The sequence below is a fragment of the Bufo bufo genome, chromosome 6, assembly GCF_905171765.1.
Source record: "Bufo bufo chromosome 6, aBufBuf1.1, whole genome shotgun sequence".
Lineage (NCBI taxonomy): Eukaryota > Metazoa > Chordata > Amphibia > Anura > Bufonidae > Bufo > Bufo bufo.
This window is the reverse complement of record NC_053394.1, coordinates 3,601,773-3,628,508: the sequence shown is the minus strand read 5'-3', so window position 1 is coordinate 3,628,508 and position 26,736 is coordinate 3,601,773. Positions and strand designations below refer to the sequence as shown.

Here is a 26,736-nt window from a genome sequence, read left to right as displayed (position 1 = left end):
AAGTAGGGCGTCTACTTGCTGGTAGCAGCCGCAGAAAACCGCCCCCTCCTCTTGTTGATTGACAGGGCCAGCCGCGATCTCCTCCTCCGGCCGGCCCTGTCAGCATTTCAAAAATCGCGCGCCTGTGTTGATTCGGCGCAGGCGCTCTAAAATAAGGAGGCTCGCCTCCTCAGCACTCCCTCAGTGCGCCTGCGCCGATGACGTCACCGAAAGAGAAGACTGAGGGAGTGCTGAGGAGGCGAGCCTCCTTATTTTAGAGCGCCTGCGCCGAATCAACACAGGCGCGCGATTTTTGAAATGCTGACAGGGCCGGCCGGAGGAGGAGATCGCGGCTGGCCCTGTCAATCAACAAGAGGAGGGGGCGGTTTTCTGCGGCTGCTACCAGCAAGTAGACGCCCTACTTGCTGGTAGACAGGTAATTAGCAGATCATAAAAGTACGTTTTTTGCAAAATCTACTGAACAAAAATTATTAATAACATAAGGTATAGCAATATGGCAGGATAGGGATTATAAGTACACAAAAAAAATAAAAAACTGTTTAGTGGGGTGATAGAAGCCCTTTAAGAAACCATCTCTTGACCTGACCTGTTAACTACCGACCTGTTTCTAACCTCCCCTTCAGCTCTAAACTCCTGGAACGTCTTGTCTGCTCTCGCTAAGGGCTCTTTCACACTTGCATTGTTCTTTTCTTCCGGCATAGAGTTCCGTCGTCGGGGCTCTATGCCGGAAGAATCCTGATCAGTTTTATCCTAATGCTTTCTGAATGGAGAGAAATCCGTTCAGGATGCATCAGGATGTCTTCAGTTCCGGACCGGAACGTTTTTTGGCCGGAGAAAATACCACAGCATGCTGCACTTTTTGCTCCGGCCAAAAATCCTGAACACTTGCCGCAAGGCCGGATCCGGAATTAATGCCCATTGAAAGGCATTAATCCGGATCCGGCCTTAAGCTAAACGTCGTTTCGGCGCATTACCGGATCCGACATTTAGCTTTTTCTGAATGGTTACCATGGTTCCCAGGACACTAAAGTCCTGTTTGCCATGGTAAAGTGTAGTGGGGAGCGGGGGAGCAGTATACTTACCGTCCGTGCGGCTCCCGGGGCACTCCAGAGTGACGTCAGGGCGCCCCATGCGCATGGATGACGTGATCACATGGATGTCATTCTGGAGCGCCCGGGGAGCCGCACGGACTGTAAGTATACCGCTCCCCCGCTCCCCACTACTACTACGGCAACCAGGACTTTAATAGCGTCCTGGCTGCCATAGTAACAGTGAACGCATTTTGAAGACGGATCCGTCTTCAAATGCTTTCAGTTCACTTGCGTTTTTCCGGATCCGGCGGGCACCTCCGGCAAATGGAGTACACGACGGATCCGGACAACGCAAGTGTGAAAGAGGCCTTAGTAAGCTATCTCTCTGCAAACTCTTTTCTCTTCACCCCTTACAATCTGCCTTTCGCCCTCTTCACTCTACAGAAACTGCCCTTACTAAAGTGTCTAACGATCTCCTAACAGCAAAAAGAAATGGTGACTATTCTCTACCGATTCTGCTGGATCTCTCTGCAGCGTTCTATGCCGTAGACCATAAACTCCTCCTCACCATGCTCCACTCAATTGGCCTTAAAGAGATTCTGTCACCTCGTTTTAGCCTATAGAGCTGCGGACATGCACGGCCGCAATATACCTGTCCCATAGCGCTGTGTGATTTTATAGATATGTAAATGAGCCTGGTAAGGAGCCCAAGGGGCTGTACTAACCTTCTTGGAGCCTAGCCACGCCCCCCTGTGAAGGAGCCCAGCACCGCCTGCGTCCTCCGAATCTCCTCCTTGCTCACAGTTAGATCACCGTAATCTCGTGAAGGAAAGGAACTGCGCATGCGCGAGCAAGATTACGGAGATCTAACTTTGTGAGCAAGGAGGCGATTCGGAGGACGCAGGTGGTGCTGGGCTCCTTCACAGGGGGCGTGGCTGGGCTCCAAGGTTATTACAGCCCCTTGGGCTCCTTACCAGGCTCATTTACATATCTATAAAATCATTTTTAAACACAATAAAAGCACACAGCGCTATGGGACAGGTATATTGCGGACATGCTAGCAGCGATCCAGCCGTGCATGTCCGCAGCTCTATAGGCTAAAACGAGATGACAAAATCCCTTTAAAGGGTTTCTGTCACCCCACAAAACTCTTTTTTTTTTTTTTGGATAGTTAGATTCCTTATAGGGCGATATAGGAGAATATAATAGTCTTACTTACTTTCACGCGGCCGATTCTTTATAAAACGAACTTTTATAATATGTAAATGAGGGCTCTACCAGCAAGTAGGGCGTCTACTTGCTGGTAGCCGCAGCAGAAATCCGCCCCCTCCTCCTGTTGATTGACAGGGCCAGCCGGGATCTCCTTCTCCGGCCGGCCCTGTCAGTATTTCAAAAATCGCGCGCCTCTGGTCATTCGGTGCAGGCGCTCTGAGATGAGGAGGCTCGTCTCCTCAGCACTCCCTCAGTGCGCCTGCGCCGATGACGTCTTCTCTTTCGGTGATGCCTGCCCTACTTGCTGGTAGAGCCCTCATTTACATATTATAAAACTTCGTTTTATAAAGAATCGGCCGCGTGAAAGTAAGTAAGACTATTATATTCTGCTATATCGCCCTATAAGGAATCTAACTATCCAAAAAAAAAAAAATGAGTTTTGTGGGGTGACAGAAACCCTTTAAGGCCACTGCTCTCTCTTGGTTCTCTTCCCATCTCTCTGGCCGCTCCTTTAGCGTATCATTCGCTGGCTCTTCTTCTTCTCCTCTTCCTCAGACTATCAGTAGATTTGGCTTTCGATACCATCTCTATGCTGACGACACCCAACTATACACTTCGTCCCCTGACATCACCCCTGCTTTACTCCAAAACACCAGTAATTGTCTGGCAGCTCTCTCTGACATCATGTCCTCTCTGTATCTAAAACTGAACCTCTCAAAAACTGTCTTGGGGCCACAGTTGACTCTGATCTTTCCTTTGTTCTCCATATTCAATCACTTACACGCTCTTGTCGTCTGCACCTCAAGAATATCGCCAGAATCCGCCCTTTTCTTACGATGGAAACGGCAAAAACTCTTGTTGCTTTGATTCATTCTCGTCTTGACTACTGCAACACATTACTAATCGGTCTCCCTCTCACTAAACTCCCCCCCCTTCAGTCTGTCCTAAATGCTGCAGCCAGGATCATCTATCCATCCAACCACTACACTAATGCTACTAGTCTGTGCCAGTCACTTCACTGGTTGCCCATCCACCACAGAATACAGTTCAAACTTCTCACCCACAAAGCTCTCCACAGTGCTGCACCTCCATACATCTCCTCCTCTTCTCCATCTACCACCCTACTCCTGCTCTCCACAGTGCTGCACCTCCATACATCTCCTCCTCTTCTCCATCTACCACCCTACTCCTGCTCTCCACAGTGCTGCACCTCCATACATCTCCTCCCTCACCTCCATCTACCACCCTACTCCTGCTCTCCAGAGTGCTGCACCTCCATACATCTCCTCCCCATCTCCATCTACCACCCTACTCCTGCTCTCCACAGTGCTGCACCTCCATACATCTCCTCCCTCATCTCCATCTACCACCCTACTCCTGCTCTCCACAGTGCTGCACCTCCATACATCTCCTCCCTCATCTCCATCTACCACCCTACTCCTGCTCTCCACAGTGCTGCACCTCCATACATCTCCTCCTCTTCTCCATCTACCACCCTACTCCTGCTCTACACAGTGCTGCACCTCCATACATCTCCTCCTCTTCTCCATCTACCACCCTACTCCTGCTCTCCACAGTGCTGCACCTCCATACATCTCCTCCTCTTCTCCGTCTACCACCCTACTCCTGCTCTCCACAGTGCTGCACCTCCATACATCTCCTCCCTCACCTCCATCTACCACCCTACTCCTGCTCTCCAGAGTGCTGCACCTCCATACATCTCCTCCCCATCTCCATCTACCACCCTACTCCTGCTCTCCACAGTGCTGCACCTCCATACATCTCCTCCCTCATCTCCATCTACCACCCTACTCCTGCTCTCCACAGTGCTGCACCTCCATACATCTCCTCCCTCATCTCCATCTACCACCCTACTCCTGCTCTCCACAGTGCTGCACCTCCATACATCTCCTCCTCTTCTCCATCTACCACCCTACTCCTGCTCTCCACAGTGCTGCACCTCCATACATCTCCTCCTCTTCTCCATCTACCACCCTACTCCTGCTCTACACAGTGCTGCACCTCCATACATCTCCTCCATCATCTCCATCTACCACCCTACTCCTGCTCTCCACAGTGCTGCACCTCCATACATCTCCTCCTCATCTCCATCTACCACCCTACTCCTGCTCTCCACAGTGCTGCACCTCCATACATCTCCTCCTCTTCTCCATCTACCACCCTACCCCTGCTCTCCACAGTGCTGCACCTCCATACATCTCCTCCTCATCTCCATCTACCACCCTACTCCTGCTCTCCGCAGTGCTGCACCTCCATATATCTCCTCCTCATCTCCATCTACCACCCTACTCCTGCTCTCCACAGTGCTGCACCTCCATACATCTCCTCCTCATCTCCATCTACCACCCTACTCCTGCTCTCCACAGTGCTGCACCTCCATATATCTCCTCCTCATCTCCATCTACCACCCTACCCCTGCTCTCCACAGTGCTGCACCTCCATACATCTCCTCCCTCATCTCCATCTACCACCCTACTCGTGCTCTCCACAGTGCTGCACCTCCATACATCTCCTGCTCATCTCCATCTACCACCCTACTCCTGCTCTCCACAGTGCTGCACCTCCATACATCTCCTCCTCATCTCCATCTACCACCCTACTCCTGCTCTCCACAGTGCTGCACCTCCATACATCTCCTCCTCATCTCCATCTACCACCCTACTCCTGCTCTCCACAGTGCTGCACCTCCATACATCTCCTCCTCTTCTCCATCTACCACCCTACTCCTGCTCTCCACAGTGCTGCACCTCTATACATCTCCTCCCTCATCTCCATCTACCACCCTACTCCTGCTCTCCACAGTGCTGCACCTCCATACATCTCCTCCTCTTCTCCATCTACCACCATACTCATGCTCTCCACAGTGCTGCACCTCTATACATCTCCTCCCTCATCTCCATCTACCACCCTACTCCTGCTCTCCACAGTGCTGCACCTCCATACATCTCCTCCCTCATCTCCATCTACCACCCTACTCCTGCTCTCCACAGTGCTGCACATCCATACATCTCCTCCTCATCTCCATCTACCACCCTACTCCTGCTCTCCACAGTGCTGCACCTCCATACATCTCCTCCTCATCTCCATCTACCACCCTACTCCTGCTCTCCACAGTGCTGCACCTCCATACATCTCCTCCTCTTCTCCATCTACCACCCTACTCGTGCTCTCCACAGTGCTGCACCTCCATACATCTCCTCCCTCATCTCCATCTACCACCCTACTCGTGCTCTCCACAGTGCTGCACCTCCATACATCTCCTCCTCTTCTCCATCTACCACCCTACTCGTGCTCTCCACAGTGCTGCACCTCCATACATCTCCTCCTCTTCTCCATCTGCCACCCTACTCGTGCTCTTCACAGTGCTGCACCTCCATACATCTCCTCCTCTTCTCCATCTACCACCCTGCTCCTGCTCTCCGCCGTGCTGCACCTCCATATATCTCCTCCCTCATCTCCATCTACCACCCTACTCCTGCTCTCCACAGTGCTGCACCTCCATACATCTCCTCCTCTTCTCCATCTACCACCCTACTCATGCTCTCCACAGTGCTGCACCTCCATACATCTCCTCCATCATCTCCATCTACCACCCTACTCCTGCTCTCCACAGTGCTGCACCTCCATACATCACCTCCTCTTCTCCATCTACCACCCTACTCCTGCTCTCCAGTGCTGCACCTCCATACATCTCCTCCCTCATCTCCATCTACCACCCTACTCGTGCTCTCCACAGTGCTGCAACCCCTACATCTCCTCCTCTTCTCCATCTACCACCCTACTCATGCTCTCCACAGTGCTGCACCTCCATACATCTCCTCCTCTTCTCCATCTACCACCCTACTCCTGCTCTCCACAGTGCTGCACCTCCATACATCACCTCCTCTTCTCCATCTACCACCCTACTCCTGCTCTCCAGTGCTGCACCTCCATACATCTCCTCCTCATCTCCATCTACCACCCTACTCCTGCTCTCCACAGTGCTGCACCTCCATACATCTCCTCCCTCATCTCCATCTACCACCCTACTCGTGCTCTCCACAGTGCTGCACCTCCATACATCTCCTCCTCTTCTCCATCTACCACCCTACTCCTGCTCTCCGCAGTGCTGCACCTCCATACATCTCCTCCCTCATCTCCATCTACCACCCTACTCGTGCTCTCCACAGTGCTGCACCTCCTACATCTCCTCCTCATCTCCATCTACCACCCTACTCCTGCTCTCCACAGTGCTGCACCTCCATACATCTCCTCCCTCATCTCCATCTACCACCCTACTCGTGCTCTCCACAGTGCTGCAACCCCTACATCTCCTCCTCTTCTCCATCTACCACCCTACTCCTGCTCTCCGCAGTGCTGCACCTCCATACATCTCCTCCATCATCTCCATCTACCACCCTACTCCTGCTCTCCACAGTGCTGCACCTCCATACATCTCCTCCTCTTCTCCATCTACCACCCTACTCCTGCTCTCCACAGTGCTGCACCTCCATACATCACCTCCTCTTCTCCATCTACCACCCTACTCCTGCTCTCCAGTGCTGCACCTCCACACATCTCCTCCCTCATCTCCATCTACCACCCTACTCGTGCTCTCCACAGTGCTGCAACCCCTACATCTCCTCCTCTTCTCCATCTACCACCCTACTCGTGCTCTCCACAGTGCTGCACCTCCATACATCTCCTCCCTCATCTCCATCTACCACCCTACTCGTGCTCTCCACAGTGCTGCAACCCCTACATCTCCTCCTCTTCTCCATCTACCACCCTACTCCTGCTCTCCGCAGTGCTGCACCTCCATACATCTCCTCCCTCATCTCCATCTACCACCCTACTCGTGCTCTCCACAGTGCTGCACCTCCTACATCTCCTCCTCATCTCCATCTACCACCCTACTCGTGCTCTCCACAGTGCTGCACCTCCATACATCTCCTCCCTCATCTCCATCTACCACCCTACTCGTGCTCTCCACAGTGCTGCAACCCCTACATCTCCTCCTCTTCTCCATCTACCACCCTACTCGTGCTCTCCACAGTGCTGCACCTCCATACATCTCCTCCCTCATCTCCATCTACCACCCTACTCGTGCTCTCCACAGTGCTGCAACCCCTACATCTCCTCCTCTTCTCCATCTACCACCCTACTCCTGCTCTCCGCAGTGCTGCACCTCCATACATCTCCTCCCTCATCTCCATCTACCACCCTACTCGTGCTCTCCACAGTGCTGCACCTCCTACATCTCCTCCTCATCTCCATCTACCACCCTACTCGTGCTCTCCACAGTGCTGCACCTCCATACATCTCCTCCCTCATCTCCATCTACCACCCTACTCGTGCTCTCCACAGTGCTGCACCTCCATACATCTCCTCCTCTTCTCCATCTACCACCCTACCCCTGCTCTCCACAGTGCTGCACCTCCATACATCTCCTCCCTTATCTCTGTCTACCACCCTACTCATGCTCTCCACAGTGCTGCACCTCCATACATCTCCTCCCTCATCTCCATCTACCACCCTACTCGTGCTCTCCACAGTGCTGCACCTCCATACATCTCCTCCCTCATCTCCATCTACCACCCTACTCCTGCTCTCCACAGTGCTGAACCTCCATACATCTCCTCCCTCTTCTCCATCTACCACCCTACTCCTGCTCTCCACAGTGCTGCACCTCCATACATCTCCTCCCTCATCTCCATCTACCACCCTACTCCTGCTCTCCACAGTGCTGCAACCCCTACATCTCCTCCTCTTCTCCATCTACCACCCTACTCCTGCTCTCCGCAGTGCTGCACCTCCATACATCTCCTCCCTCATCTCCATCTACCACCCTACTCCTGCTCTCCACAGTGCTGCACCTCCATACATCTCCTCCCTCTTCTCCATCTACCACCCTACTCCTGCTCTCCACAGTGCTGCACCTCCATACATCTCCTCCCTCATCTCCATCTACCACCCTACTCCTGCTCTCCACAGTGCTGCACCTCCATACATCTCCTCCCTCATCTCCATCTACCTCCCTACTCCTGCTCTCCACAGTGCTGCACCTCCATATATCTCCTCCCTCATCTCCATCTACCACCCTACTCCTGCTCTCCACAGTGCTGCACCTCCATACATCTCCTCCCTCATCTCCATCTACCACCCTACTCGTGCTCTCCACAGTGCTGCACCTCCATACATCTCCTCCTCATCTCCATCTACCACCCTACTCCTGCTCTCCACAGTGCTGCACCTCCATACATCTCCTCCTCTTCTCCATCTACCACCCTACTCCTGCTCTCCACAGTGCTGCACCTCCATACATCTCCTCCTCATCTCCATCTACCACCCTACTCCTGCTCTCCACAGTGCTGCACCTCCATACATCTCCTGCTCATCTCCATCTACCACCCTACTCCTGCTCTCCATAGTGCTGCAACCCCTACATCTCCTCCTCATCTCCATCTACCACCCTACTCCTGCTCTCCACAGTGCTGCACCTCCATACATCTCCTCCCTCTTCTCCATCTACCACCCTACTCATGCTCTCCACAGTGCTGCACCTCCATACATCTCCTCCCTTATCTCTGTCTACCACCCTACTCATGCTCTCCACAGTGCTGCACCTCCATACATCTCCTCCCTCATCTCCATCTACCACCCTACTCGTGCTCTCCACAGTGCTGCACCTCCATACATCTCCTCCCTCATCTCCATCTACCACCCTACTCCTGCTCTCCAGTGCTGCACCTCCATACATCTCCTCCTCATCTCCATCTACCACCCTACTCCTGCTCTCCACAGTGCTGCACCTCCATACATCTCCTCCCTCATCTCCATCTACCACCCTACTCCTGCTCTCCACAGTGCTGCAACCCCTACATCTCCTCCTCTTCTCCATCTACCACCCTACTCCTGCTCTCCGCAGTGCTGCACCTCCATACATCTCCTCCCTCATCTCCATCTACCACCCTACTCCTGCTCTCCACAGTGCTGCACCTCCATACATCTCCTCCCTCTTCTCCATCTACCACCCTACTCCTGCTCTCCACAGTGCTGCACCTCCATACATCTCCTCCCTCATCTCCATCTACCACCCTACTCCTGCTCTCCACAGTGCTGCACCTCCATACATCTCCTCCCTCATCTCCATCTACCTCCCTACTCCTGCTCTCCACAGTGCTGCACCTCCATATATCTCCTCCCTCATCTCCATCTACCACCCTACTCGTGCTCTCCACAGTGCTGCACCTCCATACATCTCCTCCCTTATCTCTGTCTACCACCCTACTCATGCTCTCCACAGTGCTGCACCTCCATACATCTCCTCCCTCATCTCCATCTACCACCCTACTCGTGCTCTCCACAGTGCTGCACCTCCATACATCTCCTCCCTCATCTCCATCTACCACCCTACTCCTGTTCTCCACAGTGCTGCACCTCCATACATCTCCTCCCTCTTCTCCATCTACCACCCTACTCCTGCTCTCCACAGTGCTGCACCTCCATACATCTCCTCCCTCATCTCCATCTATCACCCTACTCCTGCTCTCCACAGTGCTGCAACCCCTACATCTCCTCCTCTTCTCCATCTACCACCCTACTCCTGCTCTCCGCAGTGCTGCACCTCCATACATCTCCTCCCTCATCTCCATCTACCACCCTACTCCTGCTCTCCACAGTGCTGCACCTCCATACATCTCCTCCCTCTTCTCCATCTACCACCCTACTCCTGCTCTCCACAGTGCTGCACCTCCATACATCTCCTCCCTCATCTCCATCTACCACCCTACTCCTGCTCTCCACAGTGCTGCACCTCCATACATCTCCTCCCTCATCTCCATCTACCTCCCTACTCCTGCTCTCCACAGTGCTGCACCTCCATATATCTCCTCCCTCATCTCCATCTACCACCCTACTCCTGCTCTCCACAGTGCTGCACCTCCTACATCTCCTCCCTCATCTCCATCTACCACCCTACTCCTGCTCTCCACAGTGCTGCACCTCCATATATCTCCTCCCTCATCTCCATCTACCACCCTACTCCTGCTCTCCACAGTGCTGCACCTCCATACATCTCCTCCCTCATCTCCATCTACCACCCTACTCGTGCTCTCCACAGTGCTGCACCTCCATACATCTCCTCCCTCATCTCCATCTACCACCCTACTCGTGCTCTCCACAGTGCTGCAGCCCCTACATCTCCTCCTCTTCTCCATCTACCACCCTACTCCTGCTCTCCACAGTGCTGCACCTCCATACATCTCCTCCCTCATCTCCATCTACCACCCTACTTGTGCTCTCCGTTCTGTTAGCGACCTACGATTAATAACCTCCATAATTTGTACCTCTCATTCCCGTCTTCAAGACTTTTCTCGAGCTGTACCTACCCTCTGGAATACTCTGCCCCAGAATACTAGGTCAATTCACAACTTCTCCACCTTCAAACGTGCCTTAAAAATACATATTTTCAGGCAGGCTTATCAAGCTACCTAAAATGACTTTTCCCCGACTAAACCTTCCCCCCACCAACTCTTCTGGCCTAAACTCGATCCTCTAGTAGTCCCAAACCTGAAGCAGATCGGCCAGCACCTCTCCTGTCAGTTCAATAATGGCTCAAATCCTACTTATCACAATCAACTACCTGATGTGTATCCCCCAATTCCTCACAGATTGTAAGCTCTTGTGAGCAGGGCCCTGACTCCTAGTGTTTCAGTTGCATATTACTTTTGTTTTGTACATGAACCCTATGAATTTGTAAAGCGCTGCGGAATATGGTGGCGCCACAGTCCGCTAGAAATAACGTACTGCAATCTGCTAGAAGTAATGCGCCACAATCTGCTAGAAGTAACGCGCCACTATCCACGAGAAGTAACGCGCCGCAGTCCGCTAGAAGTAACGCACTGCAATCTACTCGAAGTAACACGGCACAATCCACGAGAATTAATAGCAGGACATGCCTTATGTGTGGTCAGCAGCACAGGACGTGCCTTATGTGCAGGGAGAAGGACTTGCCTTATGTGCGGTCAGCAGCGCAGGCAGCAGGACGTGCCTTATGTGCGGTCAGCAACGCAGGCAGCAGGACGTGCCTTATGTGCGGTCAGCAGCGCAGGCAGCAGGATGTGCCTTATGTGCGGTCAGCAGCGCAGGCAGCAGGACGTGCCTTATGTGCGGTCAGCAGCGCAGGCAGCAGGACGTGCCTTATGTGCGGTCAGCAGCGCAGGCAGCAGGACGTGCCTTATGTGCGGTCAGCAACGCAGGCAGCAGGACGTGCCTTATGTGCGGTCAGCAGCGCAGGCAGCAGGATGTGCCTTATGTGCGGTCAGCAGCGCAGGCAGCAGGACGTGCCTTATGTGCGGTCAGCAGCGCAGGCAGCAGGACGTGCCTTATGTGCGGTCAGCAGCGCAGGCAGCAGGACGTGCCTTATGTGCGGTCAGCAACGCAGGCAGCAGGACATGCCTTATGTGCGGTTAGCAGCGCAGGCAGCAGGACGTGCCTTATGTGCGGTCTGCAGCGCAGGCAGCAGGACGTGTCTTATGTGCGGTCAGCAGCGCAGGCAGCAGGACGTGCCTTATGTGCGGTCAGCAGCGCAGGCAGCAGGACGTGTCTTATGTGCGGTCAGCAGCGCAGGCAGCAGGACGTGTCTTATGTGCGGTCAGCAGCGCAGGCAGCAGGACGTGCCTTATGTGCGGTCAGCAGCGCAGGCAGCAGGACATGCCTTATGTGCGGTCAGCAGCACAGGCAGCAGGATGTGCCTTATGTGCGGTCAGCAGCGCAGGCAGCAGGACGTGCCTTATGTGCGGTCATCACAACTTGAAAAGTGCCAGGTCTGTCTCAGAAACCTATTTTCCCATTGACTTCTATTGGAAAATGAGATGTTGCAGTTCCTAACCGCAGCATGACCGCACCACAACTGCGCCGTGTCCGTATCCTAAGGGTGCTGGCACACATCCTAGTTGTGCTCGGTTTGGATGTGCAAAAAAAAAGAAATGTATGTGGTTTTTGCACCAACTTCCCTGCAGAATATAGTTCCATTATATAATCAAAGTCGCCATGTTTCCCTTTCCGGGAAGGAAACACATGCGTTTTTGTTTTTTTTCTGCATTCAAAACAAGCACAACCGAGACGTGTGCCAGCACCCTTAGGATTAATAAATATTGATTGGTGGCATCTGATTAGTGGCTGCAGTATTTCATCATCAGACATGGCGGCAACCAGGTGACCCCTGTATCTTCTCATTCTTCCAGGAGAGAATCGTCTGACAGTTTTGGGGTGCTCGTCTGAGGAGTGTGCAGAGGACAGCGTGGTGGATCTGGTAGGTGTCAGTGTGCTTTGACTCTCTAGTAACTCCTCAGAAGGAGGAGCCTGCCTCCCTGCACTTTGCCCTGATCACACAGGAGGAGGAGCCTGCCTCCCTGCACTTTGCCCTGATCACACAGGAGGAGCCTGCCTCCCTGCACTTTGCCCTGATCACACAGGAGGAGGAGCCTGCCTCCCTGCACTTTGCCCTGATCACACAGGAGGAGGAGCCTGCCTCCCTGCACTTTGCCCTGATCACACAGGAGGAGGAGCCTGCCTCCCTGCACTTTGCCCTGATCACACAGGAGGAGGAGCCTGCCTCCCTACACCTTGCCCTGATCACACAGGAGGAGGAGCCTGCCTCCCTGCACTTTGCCCTGATCACACAGGAGGAGGAGCCTGCCTCCCTGCACTTTGCCCTGATCACACAGGAGGAGCCTGCCTCCCTGCACTTTGCCCTGATCACACAGGAGGAGGAGCCTGCCTCCCTGCACTTTGCCCTGATCACACAGGAGGAGCCTGCCTCCCTGCACTTTGCCCTGATCACACAGGAGGAGGAGCCTGCCTCCCTGCACTTTGCCCTGATCACACAGGAGGAGGAGCCTGCCTCCCTGCACTTTACCCTGATCACACAGGAGGAGGCGCCTGCCTCCCTGCACTTTGCCCTGATCACACAGGAGGAGCCTGCCTCCCTGCACTTTGCCCTGATCACACAGGAGGAGGAGCCTGCCTCCCTGCACTTTGCCCTGATCACACAGGAGGAGGAGCCTGCCTCCCTGCACTTTGCCCTGATCACACAGGAGGAGGAGCCTGCCTCCCTGCACTTTGCCCTGATCACACAGGAGGAGGAGCCTGCCTCCCTGCACTTTACCCTGATCACACAGGAGGAGGAGCCTGCCTCCCTGCACTTTGCCCTGATCACACAGGAGGAGGAGCCTGCCTCCCTGCACTTTGCCCTGATCACACAGGAGGAGGAGCCTGCCTCCCAAGTATGTGCCTGCGGCCACCACCGGGGGGAGCTCAGGAACCTCATGTATACTGTAGTAACATGAGAAGTATCTGCCTGCGGCCACCACCAGTGGGAGCTCAGGAGCCTTATATATACTGTAGTAACATGAGAAGTGTCTGCCTGCGGCCACCACCAGTGGGAGCTCAGGAGCCTCATGTATACTGTAGTAACATGAGAAGCAACTGCCTGCAGCCACCACCGGGGGGAGCTCAGGAGCTTCCTGTATACTGTAGTTACATGAGAAGCATCTGCCTGCAGCCACCACCGGGGGGAGCTCAGGAGCCTCATGTATACTGTAGTTACATGAGAAGCATCTGCCTGCAGCCACCACCGGGGGGAGCTCAGGAGCCTCATATATACTGTAGATACATGAGAAGCATCTGCCTGCAGCCACCACCGGGGGGAGCTCAGGAGCCTCATATATACTGTAGTTACATGAGAAGCATCTGCCTGCAGCCACCACCGGGGGGAGCTCAGGAGCTTCCTGTATACTGTAGTTACATGAGAAGCATCTGCCTGCAGCCACCACCGGGGGGAGCCTCATATATACTGTACTAACATGAGAAGCATCTGCCTGCAGCCACCACCGGGGGAGCTTAGGAGCCTCATGTATACTGTAGTTACATGAGAAGCATCTGCCTGCGGCCACCACCGGGGGGAGCTCAGGAGCCTCATGTATACTGTAGTTACATGAGAAGCATCTGCCTGCAGCCACCACCGGGGGGAGCTCAGGAGCCTCATATATACTGTAGATACATGAGAAGCATCTGCCTGCAGCCACCACCGGGGGGAGCCTCATATATACTGTACTAACATGAGAAGCATCTGCCTGCAGCCACCACCGGGGGAGCTTAGGAGCCTCATGTATACTGTAGTTACATGAGAAGCATCTGCCTCAGCCACCACCGGGGGGAGCTCAGAAGCCTCATGTATACTGTAGTTACATGAGAAGCATCTGCCTGCGGCCACCACCGGGGGGAGCTCAGGAGCCTCATATATACTGTAGATACATGAGAAGCATCTGCCTGCGGCCACCACCGGGGGGAGCTCAGGAGCCTCATATATATTGTAGATACATGAGAAGCATCTGCCTCAGCCACCACCGGGGGGAGCTCAGGAGCCTCATGTATACTGTACTAACATGAGAAGCATCTGCCTCATCATGTAACTGTATATTGTCTATGCAGAGGATTTGGAGCTCTGTATCAGAAAAGCTGGGGCTTCATCTCCTATACAGGAAAAGTCATTTAACCCCTGATGTCTCTGCTGACTGTCCGCAGGCCGTGGGTCTTGGTGTGAAGTTCATCAAGGTAGGAGGTCTCCTGCGCGGCGAGAGGACGGCCAAATACAACCGACTCCTGGCGATAGAGGAGGATCTGACGTGCAGTGGCATGCTGGGTAATAATGGGGGGGGGGGATGGCTGCAGAGTAGAACATCTGTGCTACACTGTGAAAGGGAAGCGGTGATCGGGGTACCCCCATTAGACCCCCCAGCCACCAACTGCGCCAATCACAGGGCTTGAAAGGGGTCACATGACAATGACCAGCAGTCTGAGGGTCATTGCTCCGTCCTGATCGGAGGTTGGCGTCTGGTGCTGTGGGCGGCCGTGGGATTTTTCTCATGTCCTTTTCTCGTCCAGGTCGGCAGGAAGAGTTTGAATTTCCCACTTTCTGGAACGACCTGGAAATCCTGGACCCTCCGGAAGAAGCAATGTGAAAGGGTTAAAACTCTCCATCTCTGTTCAATGTGACTGCAGGACAGGGGGAGGCGGATAAATGGGTGCAGGACAGGGGAGGGGGGCAAGAATGGGTGCAGGACAGGTGGGAGGTGGAAGAATGGGTGCGGAACGGGTGGGAGGTGAAAGAATGGGTGCAGGACAGGTGGGAGGTGGAAGAATGGGTGCAGGACAGGTGGGAGGTGGAAGAATGGGTGCAGGACAGGGGAGGGGGGCAAGAATGGGTGGAGGACAGGTGGAAGAATGGGTGCAGGACGGGTGGGAGGTGGAAGAATGGGTGCGGAACGGGGGAGGGGGCAAGAATGGGTGCAGGACAGGTAGGAGGTGGAAGAATGGGTGCAGGACAGGAGAGGGGGGCAAGAATGGGTGCAGGACGGGTGGGAGGTGGAAGAATGGGTGCGGAACGGGGGAGGGGGCAAGAATGGGTGCAGGACAGGTAGGAGGTGGAAGAATGGGTGCAGGACAGGTGGGAGGTGAAAGAATGGGTGCGGAACGGGGGAGGGGGCAAGAATGGGTGCGGAACGGGGGAGGGGGGCAAGAATGGGTGCAGGACAGGTGGGAGGTGGAAGAATGGGTGCAGGACAGGTAGGAGGTGGAAGAATGGGTGCAGGACAGGACAGGGGGGCAAGAATGGGTGCGGAACGGGTGCGAGGTGAAAGAATCGGTGCGGAACGGGGGAGGGGGGCAAGAATGGGTGCAGGACAGGTGGGAGGTGGAAGAATGGGTGCGGAACGGGGGAGGGGGCAAGAATGGGTGCGGAACGGGGGAGGGGGGCAAGAATGGGTGCAGGACAGGTGGGAGGTGGAAGAATGGGTGCGGAACGGGTGGGAGGGGGCAAGAATGGGTGCGGAACGGGGGAGGCGACAGACTGGGTGTGGGACAGGGGGGCGGCCAAAGAATAGGTGCGGGATGGGGGTTGGAGAAAGAATGTGGGCGACATGTCTCGTCATCCCTCGTGGGGATCTGGCACAGCTCTCGGACACTTTGGGAGGCTGAGTGGACAGGGCGATGCCCCGGCTCCGGTCTTATGGCCACATTAAATTCTCATCCTTGCAGAAGTTGTCTCCAGTGTCAGATAGGAGGATGAGGAGCGGTGCAGGATCTCACATCTGCCGCTGTCAGGGTGGATGGAGCTGTTCTTGTGGACAATACTGCAGTGTGTCAGTAGTGCAGCCTCAGGCTTTGGATCCGCTTCTCATCTACTGGTGTTGATGCCTGTAGGCTGTAACTGCAAACGCGAGGCTTCAGCCCTCGGATATGCCTCATGGGCCCGGGGTAAGGCTGAGAGGACGCCTGGGGGCCACAGTGCTGCTGCTGTGTGTGAACTAGGTGTAAAGTGTTTCCGGAGCTCGGTGGGCAGCCGCTGATCCGACAGGAAGGGGCAGGTACGTCGCAGTACACACAGGAGGCCAGCTGGCGGTCCACACTTTAATGACACCACATCCAGAAATCAGAAAATATTCACACTCATTAGAAGAATCAGACATGGTTATAAATCTGCTCCACTCCCGGGACCCCCAACCCGCCTTCTATAGGGTGACCTGCAGCAAACCCCCCAGTCACCTGAGCAGAGCCAAATAGAGCAACATAGAGCAGAGCAACGCAAACTATAGCGACCCCCTGAGCTGTAGTGCAGCACAGCCCCATAGTGCAATGTAGGGTGGAGCTGGGCCGAGTCTTATCATCCAGCGCAAAGCAAAATAAACCAGCACAAAGCAGGTCTCCCCTAGAGGCTGACAGCCCCGGCAGGTCTCCCCTAGAGGCTGACAGCCCCGGCAGGTCTCCCCTAGAGGCTGACAGCCCCGGCAGGTCTCCCCTAGAGGCTGACAGCACCGGCAGGTCTCCCCTAGAGGCTGACAGCCCCGGCAGGTCTCCCCTAGAGGCTGACATCCAGTGACAGCCCTGGCAGGTCTCTCCTAGAGGCTGGCACCCATCGACAGCCCCTGCAGGTCTCCCCTGGAGAGTCTGGCACCCAGCGAAAGGTCTCCCCTAGAGAGTCTGGCACCCAGCGACAGGTCTCCCCTAGAGGCTGGCACCCAGCGACAGGTCTCCCCTAGAGGCTGGCACCCAACGACAGCCCCGGCAGGTCACCCCTAGAGGCTGGCGCCCAGCGGCAGGTCTCCCCTAGAGGCTGACATCCAGCGGCAGGTCTCCCCTAGAGGCTGGCACCCAGCGACAGGTCTCCCCTAGAGGCTGGCGCCCAGCAACAGCCCCGGCAGGTCACCCCTAGAGGCTGGCGCCCAGCGGCAGGTCTCCCCTAGAGGCTGACATCCAGCGGCAGGTCTCCCCTAGAGGCTGACATCCAGCGGCAGGTCTCCTGATAACACATGATGTGACCCCTGAGGATCTCGGAGCGCTCCGGAGCATCAGCGAGGCTGCAGCTACAGGTGCACCCATGCAGGTGATGTTCGCTGCACCGCAGGTAGAGCAGACTGTGTATTCTCATGGATGGCAGCAGCCAAGACGAATGTTACTGGAGATGAAGGTGACATCAGCCCTTGACCTGGAGAACAATCAGGGGCCTAATTCACAAAACCGGAAAAAATTCCTGGTGTAATGTGATCCCGCCAGTAATGGGGCCATCTCCCAGGATGCATCAATCGCCTGCAGCATAGTTAGGTACATGACTGACACCAAACACCTGAGAAGATGGAAGTTTGGAGCATAGTTGTCAGGACGGCCCCAATGTAGAAATCCCCAGACTGTGACAGTAAATACAGGGGCACGGTTATAATGTGGGGGAGGGGTTGTCATTATACACTCACTAGGGGGCGGTGTATCCCCTTAACAGTGGGTGTGGCCAGGACAGAATCAGTGTTATAATTTCCAGTCCTCAGTTTGAGATAAAGAATCGGCTCCTGAGACCCCATTTTCATCAGTCAAGGGCCCAGAAGACGTGCCCCCCATCCCCCCAATATCAGCCGACTCTTCACTAATTAAAAATGTGCATTTAGTAAAATCCTGTGGCGCCCCCGATGCAGTCTGACGGCAGGCGACGCGGGTTCATCAGCGCCAATCTCTTAAGCGCTGCCCTTAGCTTTAGTCTTGTGACCAATCACTACCATGACTGAGCTCCTCTGGGAGATGGCCGCCAAGCCCGCTGTACATGACTGCGCAGAGCTTGGGGGTGGACGTTACAAGAGAAAACATAAAACTCCCCAGAACTGGTTCTTACTGGAAACCACTGGTGGGGCTGCTGTTAAAAAAACAAACAAAAAATCATCCACAGCTAAAAACACAAAGGGAAGAAACAGCACCGCTATGCGGACAACGGGAAGACCGCGAGCACAGGCTAAGGTGCGCTATAAAACCACCTGGGAATCGGCCGGATTCTTTGGGAAGTTTTGCCCCCGGGTTATACATCGGTCCTCAGCTGCCACCGGTTTTTTAAATTTGCCGCTGATATTGAGGCGACTTCTGACTAGTGGAGGACACACGCTCCTACCATGCGGCCCACACAAATCCCAGAGCCCGTCTACCGGGGTCCGGCTGCATATAGTGGTGGCTGCGCAGTGTATTGTGCTTGTGAGGTCATCAGTGGTCCTGGGAGGGCTCAGGGGCCTCTGTAAGTACTAGCACTGAGAACTATCCACATCCTTCCCTCTCTTGGCGCCAGGGTCCACGTTCTTGGCGGTGCCTTTGTCGCCTACTTCTGGGGGCCGAAGGTTCAAGGAACTTTGTGTCTGGTCTGGTTTCTTTCCATCTCCTGCATATCCCAAAGTCTCTGCAAAGCTGAGGAGAGAGACCACAGCAGTCAATCAAGTGATCCCACCACAACCTAAAGACATCAGGCCCCTCCCCCTTTTAATGAGAAGGAGGGGCTCCAGGTTCCCACTCTCTGCCATATTCTGGTCATACACAATAAAAAAAGCACTCAGCCATGCCCCATTCATTTCTATGATGAGTGACTGTACGTGAGCGGAGACTGTGCAATGCAAAAACTGCTCCCGTTTTGTGTCTGCAGCTTCTGTACAGATCTATGAGTCTCCAGGGTATCATGGGGAGAGGTGAGAGACAATGAGGCACAAGAGGGGACGAAATGGGGACAGGCAGAAAACGAATATAGGATGGGTTAATTATGTGCAATGAAAAGGGGAAGACAAATGATGGCAGAGAATGGGCAGAACAAGAGGAGGACAAGCAGAGAATGGGTAGAACGAGAGGAGGACAAGCAGAGAATGGGTAGAACGAGAGGAGGACAAGCAGAGAAAGGGCAGAACGAGAGGAGGACAAGCAGAGAAAGGGCAGAACGAGAGGAGGACAAGCAGAGAAAGGGCAGAACGAGAGGAGGACAAGCAGAGAAAGGGCAGAACAAGAGGAGGACAAGCAGAGAAAGGACAGAACAAGAGGAGGACAAGCAGAGAATGGGCAGAACAAGAGGAGGACAAGCAGAGAATGGGCAGAACAAGAGGAGGACAAGCAGAGAATGGGCAGAACAAGAGGAGGACAAGCAGAGAATGGGCAGAACAAGAGGAGGACAAGCAGAGAATGGGCAGAACAAGAGGAGGACAAGCAGAGAATGGGCAGAACAAGAGGAGGACACGCAGAGAATGAGGAGGACACGCATAGAATAGGAAGGAAATGAGGAGAGAATGGGCAGAACAGAAGGAGGACAAGCAGAGAATTGGCAGAACAGAACAAGAGGAGGACAAGCAGAGAAAGGTCAGAACAGGAGGATGACAAGCAGAGAAAGGGCAGAACAGGAGGATGACAAGCAGAGAAAGGGCAGAACAAGAAGAGGACAAGCAGAGAAAGGGCAGAACAAGAGGAGGACAAGCAGAGAAAGGGCAGAACAGGAGGATGACAAGCAGATAAAGGGCAGAACAGGAGGATGACAAGCAGATAAAGGGCAGAACAGGAGGATGACAAGCAGAGAAAGGGCAGAACAAGAGGAGGACAAGCAGAGAATGGGCAGAACAAGAGGAGGACAAGCAGAAAATGAATAGACAACAAGCAGGACAGGTGGAGAAGGAATATACAAGAAGGTGAGGATAGGCGGGAGACAGGTGGAGGATGAGTACAGAATGGGCAGAGGAAAAGGATGGGAAGGAACCATGATGGGTGAGTATTGGGCAGAGAACAAGCAGAGGAGAAGCAGAGGACGGGCAGTGGTAAAACCTTCCTAGCCATGGCAATCTCTGAATCCTCAGCAGCGGATATTTTAGCGGGCGCTCTGCGGGGCGCTGCATTAGTACGTGGCAGCGCTCCAGAAACACCCCTACCAGCAAAACAATTTGAACTCAATTGCAATGAAAATGGACGAAACCTGAAATTATCATGAAGAAGAAGAAATTTACATCTGTCAGTGAAAAGTCTCTGACTGGGGGGAGGGGGACACCGGGGCTCAATTAAGAACTGCTGCCAAATCCAGACAGGCTTTTGTCTGAGCAGAAGGCCGGCACTTAGAAAACGCAACTCCTCCTGCGGCTCCTGTCAGTGGCAAAGATTTCACTGAAGATTTCGTGGCTGAGAAAGGAACTCGCTCTTAAAAGAACACTCCGAGGAAACCATTCATAGCACTATAAAAGCTGAGAGACTATGCAAATCCTCCATGTGACTGATCCCGAGATACACGCAGCTTCGGAAATGCAGCTTTGGATGTTACATTGTATGAGGAGTTATCAAGAATGATAGCCGATAGCAATCTTAGGTCCAGTCAGGTCCATTAATATTGGGACATGGACACAATTCTAACATTTCTGGCTCTATACATCACCACAATGGATGTGAGATGAAACAAACAAGATGTGCTTTACCTGCAGACTGTCCGCTGTAATCTGAGGCATTTACATCCAAATCAGGTGAACGGTGCAGGAATTACAGCAGTTACATCTGTGCCTCCCACTTGTTAAGGGACCATAAGTAATGGGACAGAATAATAATCATAAATCAAACTTTCACTTTTTAATACTTGGTTACAAATCCTTTGCCGTCAATTACAGCCTGAAGTCTGGAACGCATAGACATCACCAGACGCTGGTCTCATCCCTGGTGATGCTCGGCCAGGCCTCTACTGCAACTGTCTTCAGTTCCTGCTTGTTCTTGGGGCATTTTCCCTTCAGTTTTGTCTTCAGCAAGTGAAATGCTCCATCGGATTCAGGTCCGGTGATTGACTCGGCCATTGCAGAACATTCCACTTCTTTCCCTTAAACTCTTTGGTTGCTTTTGCAGTATGCTTTGGGTCATTGTCCATCTGCACTGTGAAGCGCCGTCCAATGAGTTCTGAAGCCTTTGGCTGAATATGAGCAGATAATATTGCCCCAAACCCTTCAGAATCCATCCTGCTGCTTTTGTCAGCAGTCACATCATCTATAAATACAAGAGAAGCAGTTCCATTGGCAGCCATACATGCCCACGCCATGACACTGCCACCACCATGCTTCACTGATGAGGTGGTATGCTTAGGATCATGAGCAGCTCCTTTCCTTCTCCATACTCTTCTCTTCCCATCACTCTGGTACACGTTGATCTTGGTCTCATCTGTCCATAGGATGTTGTTCCAGAACTGTGAAGGCTTTTTTAGATGTCGTTTGGCAAACTCTAATCTGGCCTTCCTGTTTGAGGCTCACCAATGGTTTCCATCTTGTGGTGAACCCTCTGTATTCACTCTGGTGAAGTCTTCTCCTGATGGTTGACTTTGACACACATACACCTACCTCCTGGAGAGTGTTCTTGATCTGGCCAACTGTTGTGAAGGGCGTTTTCTTCACCAGGGAAAGAATTCTTCGCTCATCCACCACAGTTGTTTTCCGTGGTCTTCCGGGTCTTTTGGTGTTGCTGAGCTCACCAGTGCGTTCCTTCTTTTTAAGAATGTTCCAAACAGTTGTTATGGCCGTGCCTAATGTTTTTGCCATCTCTCTGATGGGTTTGTGGTGTTTTTTCAGCCTAATGATGGCTTCACTGATAGTGACAGCTCTTTGCATCTCATCTTGAGAGTTGACAGCAACAGATTCCAAATGCAGATAGCAGACTGGAAATGACCTCTGGACCTTTATCTGCTCAGTGTAATTGGGATAATGAGGGAATAACACACACCGGCCATGGAACAGCTGAGAAGACAATTGTCCCATTACTTTTGGTCCCTTAACAAGTGGGAGGCACAGATGTAACTGCTGTAATTCCTGCACCGTTCACCTGATTTGGATGTAAATCCCCTCAGATTACAGCTGACAGTCTGCAGGTAAAGCACATCTTGTCCATTTCATCTCAGATCCATTGTGGTGGTGTATAGAGCCAAACATGTCAGAATTGTGTCGGTGTCCCAATATTTATGGACCTGACTGTATATGGCCGGCCTGTCCTCGGAGCTCCCAGAATGCACTGCAGTCTGGTACAAGGGATATGATGAGGACAGACTAAGGGCTCATGCCCACAAACGTAAGGACTCTGTGCCCGTGCTGCGGACCGCATACGGCGGTTCCGCAATATACGGGTCACCGGCCGTGTGCCTTACGCAAATCCGGAGATGCGGTGCGGAAGCACGGATCGGAACCACACGAAAGCACTACGGAGTGCTTCCATGGTGTTTCTGGCCGTGCCTCAACACCGCAAAAAAGTAGTGCAAGCTTAAAGTGAATGGGTCCATGGTCCGCAAGCGGCTGCCCCGCGGTCGGTGCCTGTGCATTGCGGACCACAATTTGCGGTCCGCAGCATGGGCACGGAGACCTTATCTTCATAGGCATGAGCCCTAAAGCTTATATCAGACCGGCAGATCATCCAGGCCAGAGATGCTCAACCTGTGGCCCTCCAGCTGTTGATGGGTGTTGTAGTTTTATAACAGCTGGAGGGCCACAGGTTGAGCACCCCTGATCCAGGCGATTGTCGGGAGGGAAGAGTTCCTTCCTGGGAATCGCCTGCTGATCTCCTCCACAGTATGGGGAGAGGCGATCGTTATGCCATCGCTGGTCCCCATGCTGGCTAGAGGCTTGCCGGCAGCAGATGGCGATTACACGGTACGATCTCCCGCTGGCAAATGATTTTTAAACCTGCGGAAAGATTCCAGTTACCCGATGAACGAGCGTTTGCGTCGGCAGTATTACACTGCCAGATCATCGCTAACGAGAGTTACTATGAAAGCTTGTTAGTAATGATCTGCACAATGATCTGCCCGACCAATATAAGCTTAAAGGGAACCTGTCAGCAACGTTACGCTGCCCATACTAACGGCAGAATAAAGTAGAGACGGGTGAGTGGATTTCAGCGGTCGGTCATTTATAAGTTAAAAGTAAGTGGTTGCCGAGAACCAACATCACAATCATTGCAGACCGGGCCTGGAGAAGAGTCAGGGCCTCCTGAGAAGAGTCCTGGCCTCCTGAGAAGAGTCCTGGCCTCCTGAGAAGAGTCCTGGCCTCCTGAGAAGAGTCCTGGCCTCCTGAGAAGAGTCCTGGTCTCCTGAGAAGAGTCCTGGCCTCCTGAGAAGAGTCCTGGTCTCCTGAGAAGAGTCCTGGCCTGGAGAAGAGTCAGGGCCTCCTGAGAAGAGTCCTGGCCTCCTCAGAAGAGTCCTGCTCTCCTGCTGATGACTGACCGGCTTCTGCCTAGGTTTCTCCCTCTATCTCTAGGAGAGAACTGAATCATCAGCAGATGGGAGGAGAGCAGGAGATTATAATCACCAGGACTCTTCTCAGGTGGATGTGACTCTTTTCCAGGCCCGGGCTGCAGTGATTATGATGCTGGATCTCGGTGACCACTGACTATTAGCTGATGAGTGACACATCGCTGACATCAGCATCTCTGTCACTACTGTATGACGCCCTCAGTGAGGTCAGCATAAAGCTGATGACAGGTTCCTTTTAAAGGGGTCCTCTCACTTCCGCAAGTGTCATTTATCATGTAGATGAAGTTAATACCCGGCACTTCCTAATGTATTGGGATTCTCCATGTTGCCTCCTTTGCTGTCTGGATTCATTTTTCCATCACATTATACACTGCTCGTTTCCATGGTTATGATCACCCTGCAATCCATCGTCAGTGGTCGGGCTCACACACTATAGAAAAAAGCTTCGGCCTATGTGAGTTTCTGTGGTTCCGTCCACCAGAGGGGCCGGTGCTTTTTCCTATATTATGCAAGCACGGCCACCACTGACGATGGATTGCAGGGTGGTCGTAACCATGGAAACGAGCAGTGTATAATGTGATGGAACAATGAATCCAGACAGCAAAGGAGGCGACATGGAGAATTCCAATACATTAGTAAGAGCCTGGTATTAACTGCATCTACATGATAGACACGAGACAGCCATCAGTAGATACGAGACAGCCATCAGTAGATACGAGACAGCCATCAGTAGACACGAGACAGCCATCAGTAGATACGAGACAGCCATCAGTAGACACGAGACAGCCATCAGTAGACACGAGACAGCCATCAGTAGACACGAGACAGCCATCAGTAGACACGAGACAGCCATCAGTAGACACGAGACAGCCATCAGTAGACACGAGACAGCCATCAGTAGATACGAGACAGCCATCAGTAGACACGAGACAGCCATCAGTAGACACGAGACAGCCATCAGTAGATACGAGACAGCCATCAGTAGACACGAGACAGCCATCAGTAGACACGAGACAGCCATCAGTAGACACGAGACAGCCATCAGTAGATACGAGACAGCCATCAGTAGATACGAGACAGCCATCAGTAGACACGAGACAGCCATCAGTAGACACGAGACAGCCATCAGTAGATACGAGACAGCCATCAGTAGATACGAGACAGCCATCAGTAGACACGAGACAGCCATCAGTAGACACGAGACAGCCATCAGTAGATACGAGACAGCCAGATACATATGAGATACGATAGAGAGATACAAGCTAGATAGATATTATAGATAGATATTATAGATAGATATTATTTATAGATATTATAGATAGATATTATTTATAGATATTATAGATAGATATTATTTATAGATATTATAGATAGATATTATAGATAGATATTATTTATAGATAGATAGATATTATAGATAGATATTATTTATAGATAGATATTATAGATAGATATTATAGATGGATATTATAGATATTATAGATGGATATTATAGATATTATAGATAGATATTATAGATGGATTAGATAGATATTATAGATAGATATTATAGATAGATATTATAGATGGATATTATAGATGGATATTATAGATAGATATTATAGATATAGATATTATAGATATAGATATTATAGATAGATATTATAGAGATAGATATTATAGATAGATATTATTTATAGATAGATATTATAGATATTATAGATAGATATTATAGATAGATATTATTTATAGATAGATATTATAGATATTATAGATAGATATTATAGAGATAGATATTATAGATATAGATATTATAGATAGATATTATAGATATTATAGATGGATATTATAGATATTATAGATAGATATTATAGATATTATAGATGGATATTATAGATATTATAGATAGATATTATAGATGGATATTATAGATATTATAGATGGATATTATAGATGGATATTATAGATATTATAGATAGATATTATAGATATTATAGATGGATATTATAGATATTATAGATAGATATTATAGATATTATAGATGGATATTATAGATATAATATACGGTCCAGGTGTAACAGGCTGCAGTTCCTCCCAGATTCCAGGCAGAGAACCCACCTATTTTGGAGCGCTGCCTCATCATTTCTTTTTGGACAGACAGACAGGGCTCCTGTGACATGGGGGGGCCGCTCAGCCTCCACCAGCCATGACTAATTCTGTTAATTCCAGTCTGGGGCTCGCGGTGCAGCTGCTTCCTGCTCCGGCGCTAAGATTACAGGAAAAGCGAAAATCCCTTAATTGTATGGGATGATGGGATTAGCGGCGCCTTCCCCCGGATCATTCTATCCGCCACACACAGCCACCGATGCCCATCATCACCAGAGCGGCCACTGGCTTATTATAGATCATGGACTGATCATTTTAAACCTGTGTCCTCCCATAATTCCCTGTCGGGGACAGGCCTAGAGTTGTGTTCATCCTGAGCCTCCTGGTCCCTGAATAGATGTGTGATCGTCAGAAGTCATTGATCTGATAAAATAAGAGACAGAAAAATATCAGGAGCCGGACAATAGGGGAAGGGGCAGAGGGTCCCCAGCGAAGGGCGCTGCAGCCGTCACCGATGTCACAGGCTGGAGGAGGCCTCAAGGCATGAAGCTGGGACTTGTAGTCGTTTCAAGGAAGTCTAGGACCAGTAGCTCCCAAAATACACTGACTAGGGGAGGCTGGGACTTGTAGTCCCCTCCACAGACAACCTCTTCTTCAGGCTGGTGACACATTTGCCACTCTTCCCGCCATTCAGTCTGGAAGCAACAATTCATCACTTCCTGTGACAACCGCAAGGTGGGGGGCAGGCGAGTTGTCGGGGATCAGCCTGCCCAGAGGGATAAGGACGCCGCTGATCTCGGTCTGTGTAGC

At 52.2% G+C, this 26,736-nt stretch overlaps 2 protein-coding genes and 1 long non-coding RNA gene across 8 annotated transcripts in view; 2 read left to right on the top strand and 1 right to left on the bottom strand.

Moving 5' to 3' along the window:
- Positions 1-15,131, top strand: part of ENO4 (enolase 4) — a 62,572-nt gene extending 47,441 nt beyond the window's left edge. The window contains 2 exon segments of the mRNA XM_040436536.1: positions 12,491-12,558; positions 14,832-15,131. Coding sequence (XP_040292470.1) covers positions 12,491-12,558; positions 14,832-15,074 — 311 coding nt within the window. The 3' untranslated portion in view covers positions 15,075-15,131.
- Positions 15,132-16,709: 1,578 nt separating this feature from the next.
- Positions 16,710-17,625, top strand: LOC121003338. Its single transcript, XR_005779465.1, has 3 exons — positions 16,710-17,236; positions 17,334-17,466; positions 17,498-17,625. It is a non-coding gene; the product is annotated as an uncharacterized LOC121003338 (long non-coding RNA).
- Positions 17,626-18,541: 916 nt separating this feature from the next.
- SHTN1 (shootin 1) overlaps positions 18,542-26,736 on the bottom strand; it is a 110,548-nt gene continuing 102,353 nt past the window's right edge. For all 6 annotated transcript variants that reach the window (XM_040435095.1, XM_040435093.1, XM_040435098.1 and 3 more), the window contains one exon: positions 18,542-19,019. In XM_040435095.1, the coding sequence (XP_040291029.1) occupies positions 18,860-19,019 (160 nt within the window). In that variant the 3' untranslated portion in view covers positions 18,542-18,859. The remainder of the gene's footprint in view (positions 19,020-26,736) is intronic.